General features: G+C 39.2%; 1 protein-coding gene across 1 annotated transcript; it reads right to left on the reverse strand.

The window, feature by feature from the left end:
* Window positions 1-293: 293 nt before the first annotated feature.
* On the reverse strand, window positions 294-5,277 carry LOC147131705 (nucleoside diphosphate kinase A2-like). Its single transcript, XM_086017190.1, has 5 exons — window positions 5,109-5,277; window positions 3,631-3,763; window positions 854-955; window positions 649-761; window positions 294-572 (listed from the first exon to the last, which is right to left on the reverse strand). Exons 2-5 carry the CDS (start codon window positions 3,757-3,759, stop codon window positions 458-460), a joined length of 459 nt encoding a protein of 152 aa, XP_085873316.1. The 5' UTR covers window positions 3,760-3,763; window positions 5,109-5,277; the 3' UTR covers window positions 294-457.
* Window positions 5,278-9,103: the final 3,826 nt, after the last annotated feature.

Raw genomic sequence — 9,103 nt, forward strand, 5'->3', positions numbered from 1 at the left:
TTTGAATGTGTAGATTAAATTATGCATATTACAGAAGTAAAACCAAACGATTTGGATAAAGGATAAATAAAAACAATACAAGTGTTTAGTTTAGTTTTATTTAGCACTGTGCTTCTCCGTAGTTTTACTCATTTGTGAATGTGATTATCTACTCTAAGGTGATTTTGTGTGCAAGGCAAAATTGTACATTTGTGCCAAGTTAGGGGTCACTGTACTCCTAGTTAAAAAAAATACAAATTAAAAAAGGTTTGCCTGGATTACTCTTCTACTCATTCCAGCAATGAATGACACCATTTCGTCTACAACACTGACATTTATTTTGCAGTATAAATTGGACAACATCATCAGCACATGAAATGATGGAATGTTACCAAGACAAATGCACGCTGAAAGTACAGTCTGAAATAACTACTTCTATTGTAGATCAAATTGGATGAGGGACATTTGAGGACAGTGCTCAGTAGAGCCAGCTGGATGCACAGTTTGTGTAGCAGGTCAGCTCTTCTTGCTTGAACCACAGGGCAATCTCCTTTGTAGCACTCTCAATTGAGTCACTACCATGGATGATGTTTCTGTTAACAAAAACAGAAAATAAGATTGCGATTAGATTGAGAGACTGTACCCATGATGCAGGTAAATGACACTTACTTGCTGACATCGATACAGAAGTCGCCTCGAATTGTTCCAGGTTTGGAGTCTGCTGGGTTGGTTTCACCAAGCATTACCCTGCCAGTCTTAACAACCCCTTTGCCCTCCCACACCTAATGTTTGAAAAAAAATAATAATAATAAAATAAATAATACAATGTTGACCCTAACAGTAAATACTTATATTACTTATAAAATGGTCTCACCATTGCAACCACCGGACCACTGCTCATGAAATTGACGAGGTCTGGGAAGAATGGACGGTCTTTCAGGTCACTATAGTGCTGCATCAGCAGATCCTCTGATGCCTGTACGCATGAATGGGTAGAACCCACGAATGGGTATTGAGACCACCACGTTGACAACATGTTATTTTCTCAATCTACACAAGAGCGGTAATGGTACCATTACTGGTACGAGGACTCCCTCTGGTGGTACATCAAACAATCACTAGCTAAGTACAGTTGAGTTGTACTAAGGTTTTAGGTTAAATACATTTGCATTTAATCTTCAAAAAGTGTTTGTTTGAAAAAAAATGTCACAGTGAATTTTCCAGAAACCACATTTTATTAAAAAAATTATTTTTTTTTTTACCATAAAGAGGAAAGTCAACCAAAACATTGTTTTTCAGGATGTGTTCTATGCAAGCCCACTAGTTTAAACACGGCATTATGAATTAATATTGCGTTTGTGGAATATGAGAAATCCACACGTTTTTAACTAGCTCAGGGGTTGGCCATTTTGTCACTTCTGTTGACTGAATATGACTTCGAAGTTACTCAGGGCTCAGCTTGTGAAAACAGCTGAGCAGTGATTGGTCGTGATCTGAGCCCTGAGCAACTTCGATTCATCTTCAGTCGGCAGAAGTGACAAAATGGCCACCCCCTGAGATGGCTAAAAGTGGGTGCATTTTGCTGCTTAACTTATATTCCACAAACGCAATATTAATCCGAATGCTGCATTTCAACTAGGGGTGTAACGGTACGCTAAATAACATTTCGGTTCGGTTTGGTATATTTTCAGTCCAAAAAAACCTCATTTTTCTCTTTAAATATATTTTGAAAAGACGACAACTATACATTTTTAGAAAAAATAAATAAAAGCAAACCATTCAGGTGATATTCTAAGAAATTACACCAGAATAAAAAAACACACTAACAATAAAGATCTCTTAATTGTATAAACTATTAAGACACTGAAATCTTTGAACACTCAGCAGCAACAGCCTATGACATCTAAGTATTCAAGTTAAATACAAGTTGTCATTACAGTAAATGTATACACTTTTTGTGACAAAAAAAAAATACACAACAGTTACAATTATTGCTAACTATATTCATTCATTCATTATCTCTACCGCTTATCCTCATAAGGGTCACTGGCGTGCTGGAGCCTATCCCAGCAGTCTTTGGGCAGTAAGCGGGGGACACCCTGAATTGGTTGCCAGCCAATCGCAGGGCACACAGAGACAAACAAACAATCACACTCACAATCACACCTAGGGGCAATTTAGAGTGTCCAATCAACTTACCATGCATGTTTTTGGAATGTGGGAGGAAACCGGAGTACCCGAAGGAAACCCATGCAGGCACGGGGAGAACATGCAAACTCCAGACAGGGAGGCCGGAGCCGGGACCAAACCCACGACCTCTGAACTGTGAGTCGGACGTGCTAACTAGTCGACCACCGTGCCGCCCAGCTAACTATATTAAAACTCTTTATAATGAAAAAAATACAGTAACTTTAAAAAGTCTATGAAATTGTATACTCTTTAGGCATTGCAATCTTTGAATGGTCAACAGCATATGATAAACATCGCTATTTAAGTTAGAAGTTTTTGGCTAAAAAATAAGAAAGCATCTTCCTTGTCGAAGAAACATTCACAGTCGGATGATGCTGTTTTAAGTGCGTTACGTTAGACGTGCTACCTGCAACATAACCGCCGATCTCCATGTAGCAACATTGGGATTTATCCACGTACCTTTCCCCATCTGCAATTTTAACAGGAAAGCCAAAATGTTCCCTAACAGGAGACCGCAGTGTACGCGGAGGACCTTCGAGCTGTGGCTTGTTTGCGTATGCCATAATAATGCCATTTATCACAGCTTCTGGCATACTGGCTCCTCTTCTGTGCGCCCTCTCTCCTACGCGTGCAACTCAATAGCGTCCGAGTGAAAATTTGCCTACTCGCGCGTAAGATCGCGCTAATAATGAAAACTGATCAGAAGCGGTCCGCAAGTGGACCGAACCGAACATGCCGTACCGAAACGTATTAATACACCCACGTATACCGTTACACCCCTAATTTCAACTAGTGGGCCGGCATAGAACATACTCTGGAAAAAACATGTGTTTGGGTTGACTTTCTCTTTGATCCGAAAGCATTAATTGCATGTAAAAACTTAATCATTTAGACACACACACGCACGCACACACACACACCCCCACACAATATCAGTGCAAGGGAGTACCATTTGATTTGGGCCGGGTGTGTTTACATGTCAAATTTCCACTCGTGTTGCCAACAAGCTCTTACAACTTGCGTGTGTGAAATTAGGGGATATGAACCCGTGAACAGTCTAACAAGTTTGCTTCAGCCTCATCTACTGCCTGGCTGTCGCTGAGGTCCAAATTCCGCATTCATGGCACAAATGTCAACACTGGGCAACAACAACATGAACATTAACAATACAAAACAAACAAACAAAAAAGTTTAGCGTTTACTTGGTCTGAACTGACTCTACAGTTGATAAACACGTATCCCTACTGGCACAAAAAGATAGGGTCTTGACTCAGATTATCTGAGATCTAGGACCAAGAATAGACATGGCTGCTAATCGGCTCACTCGGTCACTCAGCACTCACAATGTACTTGACTAAAAATCATGCCACTATTGTAAAATCAGTTCAATGTTTAGAAGTCTGTAATGAGAATGTGAAACATGTTAAGAGAACATGCATGACAGGTCAAGCCTTTACTTACTTGGAGCATTTTCATGCCCACAAGTTTGAAACCTTTCCTTTCAAATCTTGTAATAACCTCCCCAATAATGCCTCTCTGCACACCATCAGGCTTGATGGCAATAAAGGTGCGCTCCTTCTGCTCTGCCATGACTCTGGGTGAGAGGGGGGAAAAAAAAAAAAAAAAAAAATCACATCATGCACATTTTATTCAAGTAAAGATATCTATATACATAAATGCATGTTCTGCCTAACTAACACAAACCATCACCATTGCTCAGGTCTCCGATTTGCATTTTGCATAAAAAATAGTGAGTCTGGCTACACATGGATGGCCCTGATCTCATTGTGCAGACATGAACGACAACCCCAAGCAGAATGACCGATCACCCTTCCCACCGTTACTTTCAAAAGTCAGCCCTGAACATCTTTAGCCACACTTTTGAGTTCTCTATCACATTTAGACTCCCTTAACCAAACTTCATGCTGCATGTGAAATTCACCCATGTAAAGAGATTTACAATTTTAGTACGATATTTTGCTAAATAAGTGGAATCAATATATCAAATGCTTCTTGCAGTGCCTCATTTCAAATATTTGCAAGTTGTGGTAAAATAAACAATGGGTGGGGGGATGCTGGGGGCTTGGGTGTTGACACTTTTTAAATAATTTTTTTTAACGTTATCCCAGGTCTAATTGACCCAGAAACATTGTTGTTCCTGAGCAAGAAAACAATGAGCATATCTTTTGGGCCGATTCAAGCAACAGTAGATATATACAGGGTAAATAAAATAACGGGAAAAGGGGACATAAAATTCAACACAGGATACGGTAAACGTGGCCAGAATACCCTAATGTTGATTTCGCTAATGGTATTGTCTTTAGAAAACTTATTACAAGAACTCAAAGCTGCTCAAAACCCAGTGATGATTTGGATGTTTAGCTCAAAAGACTACAAAATTGTATTCATCACTTGCAAAATTGGATGGATCATGCGCAGTCATCAGCCCTGTAAATCGACACTCTAAAACTCGAATAAAGAAATACACATCAAATAATATTTAGCTCTCTATTCATGCATGTTTAAAACATAGTACTTTTAGTACGTGCGTTTACAACTAAATGAAGATAAATCATTTCAAACGATAATGACTAGACTCGCTGAAATTTAAATTATCGTCATTTAACTTAAAGCACAAGCAAAAACAGGATTCGGATCCGGACCTGGTGGATTTTTCAAACGTTCCACTTTCCCGTTTCTGATGCCCCCCCTCCCTCGGGACCTATACGATTGTAAAGGACAGGAGCAATCCATCGAAGGAAAATAGCCAGGCGGCCTAGCTCATAAAACGCCTCAATTCTGAGTGTGCATTTCGAAGGTTTTCCAGGCTTTGGAATTTAAACGGCAAAAATGTAAAAAAACAAACAAAAAAAACATCGAATATGAATCACCTACGATGGTTAACAACAGAATATCTATACATTAAACGAGGTAGTTACCTTAATGTTCGTCCTGTAAAATTATGGGCTACAGCTGCTCCGATAAAAAAGCTGAAAGACCGCTCAGTCTCGCGCAACCGCTCTTTATGCGCAAGGGCGGAGACTCAGGATGACTCATTTTCGGTTTCTAGGTCACATGGGTTACGTTATTGCTAACCGAAGTACTGTCAAGCACGGATTTATATATGGGCTTCCCTAAATAGTACACGGGCGTCAGATTAAATTTACAAGCACGATGATTGGCAAGACAGAGGGCTCATCTCATATCTCTTAATTGCAACGATCTAGTGAAAGGGCAAAGAGTAAGCGCATTTTGCGGCAGCACCAGGGGTCGCGGCATCTTCTACGTCACTTCCGCTTATGCCGCGGCATGTAGTGACCACTACCTCGTGAGTCTGTAAATTGTCCAAATTCTGTGAAAAACTCTGTCGCCCCGCCCTCTTTGCGCCCTTGTTCCGCACTTCGGTTGAGTCCGCCTCCCTCGATTCGTGCATTTCAACTACGTGTGGACTTCAGCGAAAACTTAGTGTGCAATTGTGGGTATTGAGATTGGGCTCATGGCCCCTCGGCCAATGATGAGTCTAGATATATCTTTCCAAAACTTGGTATATGGACATTGCCAGAACAGGTGAATTAAGGATTCAGGAGACATCATACAAAATAAACAATCAACACAAATGTCTTTCTTGAACTTAAGAAGATAATGCTTGGAATAATAGTACCTGTGTATGATTTTAAAAGAGATTGCCCTTACTTTATTTGTCAGAAGATATTTATATGGAAGAGACCAGATTGTTCCATCCATCCATTATCTGTACCGCTTCTCCTCACAAGGGTCACGGGGCGTGCTGGAGCCTATCCCAGCTGTCTTTGGGCAGTAGGCGGGGGACACCCTGAACTGGTTGCCAGCCAATCGCAGGGCACACAGAGACAAACATCCGCACTCACAATCACACCTAGGGGCAATTTAGAGTATCCAATCAACTTACCATGCATGTTTTTGGAATGTGGGAGGAAACCCGAGTGCCCGGAGAAAACCCACGCAGGCACGGGGAGAACATGCAAACTCTACACAGGGAGGCCGGAGCCGGGATCGAACCAACAACCTCTGAACTGTGAGGCGGACGTGCTAACCAGTCGACCACCGTGCCGCCAACCAGATTGTTCCCCAGTGTAAATTATTAACAGAACCAGACCAGTAAGAAAACATTCGGTGTTGTAGCTATATCTTTTTGAAATAATGAATGTATATTATGATTGTGTCCGCTGATAGTGTAGTGGTACACACGCCTGAGTTGAGTGCGGGCAGCGTGGGATCGATTCCCACTCAGTGACAGTGTCTATGTGTGCCCTGTGACTGGCTGGCGACCAGTTCGGGGTGTAGTCTGCCTTCGCCCATTGACGGCTGGGATAGGCTCCAGCAACTCCCCGCGACCCTATATAGGATAAGCGGTTTGGAAGATGACATGACATATTATGATTATTACCTCTAACTGATATAGTTAGACAGATCTTGGCTATAGAAGTCATCTTAGGGTCCAGACTTGGCAAACAAGCTGTACTTTGTTCCCCTTTCAAGAGAACCAAAATTCCAGAAGGAAAAGCACCCATGACCATAGTAAATTTCTTTGGACTAACAGGTAGGTTAAATCTGTCAAGAAATACTGTATAATTCAAAAGAAACCTTCATCATTAAGCAATTGACTGACCAGAATTATTTTATTACTAAACCAATTCGGGAAAAAAAACGATCTATTCTTATATTGGATATAACGGTTATTCCAGATGAAGCATCTATGGGGGGAACAATTATGTTTATATACTACAGATCAAGCTAAAAGCATTTGTTTGTGGAAATTGGATAAAGTCAAGGGATTTTTTTTCTATCTTGTAGTCACATAAAAGTATAAAGTTAAGACTTCCAATTTGAGCAAATATATAATTAGGAATAAAGTTCCAAATAGATGTAGGGTTGTTCAGTAATTTTTTTATCCAATTAATTTTAAATGTATTATTTAGGGTAGTAAAGTCAAGAAAGTTCAATCCACCAGTTTCATAATTATTCATTACAACAGATAATGAGTCTTGTTTCTCCATTAGAAGTCAAAAAGCATTTTATCAACTAGAGAATGCAATTTCTGGAGAAATTGCGTGTGAAGGCGAAGGAAGCTGAAAAGAAACTGTGGAATGTGTTGGAATGAAGTTGAATAAAGTGGAATAGTTGGATGATACTGAATAATGTTGAATGATACTGAATTAAGTTGAATAAAGTGGAATGAACTTGAATTAGGTGGAATGAAGTTGAATGAAGATGAATGAAGTTGAATGAAGTGGAATTAAGTTTAATGATACTGAATGAAGTGGAATGTAGTTGAATGAAGTTGAATGAACTCGAATGATGTACAATGGCCTGGAATGAGGACGTAAAAAAACAGAAGGGGAGCAAGAAAAGAGGAAGTTAAAAAAACACTTCACTTCCAGGTCACTTGAGTCAATTCCTGGTGACTTCCGGGTCACTTGGGAAACTTCTGGGTCACTTCCGGTCATTTGGGTCACTTCTGGTTAATTTCCTGGTCACTTGGGGCACTTCCGGTTCATTTCCGGGTCATTTGGGTCACTTTCGGTTCTTTTCCGGGTCATTTGGGTCATTTGGAATGTAATTTGTAAATGTGAAAAGTTGAATATTCAAATGGGAATGAATGGTTAATAGTGGAATTTTTGTGTTTTTTTAGGGGTGAATGAGTTGAATGTGTGGGAAGTAAGAATTTGGGGGTGTTGAAAAGCTGAATATGAGCTGAATGAGTTGAATGACTTGAATTTGTGGAACTTGGAATGGTGTAAATGTGAAAAGTTCAATGTGCCAATGGAAATGAATGGTGAATTTTTGTGTGGGTTTTTTAGGGTGAATGAGTTGAATATGTGGGAAATTGGAGTTTGGTGTGTGTTGAAAACCTTGACCAATATGAGTTGAATGAGATGAATGTTGTGAATTTCAAATAGGAATGATGTAAATGTGAATTGTTGAATATTGCAATGGGAATGAATGGTGGACTTTTGTGTTTTTTTATGGGTGAATAAGTTGAATTTTTGAGACGTAGGAACTTTGGGTGTTTTGAAAAGTTTACCAATGTGAGTTGAATGACTGAATGTTGTGAATTTGAAATTGGATTAGTGTAAATGTTAAAAGTTGAATGTGTCAATGGAAATGAATGGTGAGTATTGGTGTTGAATTTTTGTTGTTTTTTTAAGGGTGAATAAGTTGAATTTTTGGGAAGTATCAGTTGTGGATGTGTTGAAAAATTTTACCAATATGAGCTGACTGAGTTGAATCTTGTAAATTTGAAATTGGAATGGTGGAAATGGGAAATGTTGGGGAAACGGCAAATTTGGGGAACGAAAAAAAATATTACCCCGTAAGGCATGAATTTTCGGAATGTTTTGAAACTTGAATGAAGACAATCAGATGAAAAATGTGTAAGGACTCACACACCGAAAAAGTGGTCGGAATAAAATAGAATGACTAGAGGATGCAATTTCTGGAGATATTGCGTGTGAATGCGAAGGAAGCTGAGTGAAAACTGCGGAATACGTTGGAATAAACTTGAATGAAGTTGAATGTAGTTGAAGAAAGTTGTATGATACTGAATTAAGTTGAATGATACTAAATTAAGTTGAATGATACTGAATGAAGTTAAATGATTCTGAATTAAGTGGAATGAAGTTGAATGAAATTGAATGAAAAGGAATTAATTGAAATGAAGTAGAAATAAGTGGGAAGAAGTTGATATGAATGAAGTTGAATGTAGTTCAATGTAGTTGAATGATACTGAATTAAGTTGAATGATACTGAATTAAGTGGAATGAAATTGAATGAAAAAGTAATTAATTGAATTGAAGTAGAATTAAGTGGAATGAAGTTGAATCAAGTTGAATGATACTGAATGAAGTTGAATGATACTGAATGAAGTTGAATGACCTCTATGAAAAACTGTGGA

The sequence above is a fragment of the Filicampus tigris genome, chromosome 19 (assembly GCF_054856515.1).
Source record: "Filicampus tigris isolate MCC_2025a chromosome 19, RoL_Ftig_1.0, whole genome shotgun sequence".
Classification (NCBI taxonomy): Eukaryota; Metazoa; Chordata; class Actinopteri; order Syngnathiformes; family Syngnathidae; genus Filicampus; species Filicampus tigris.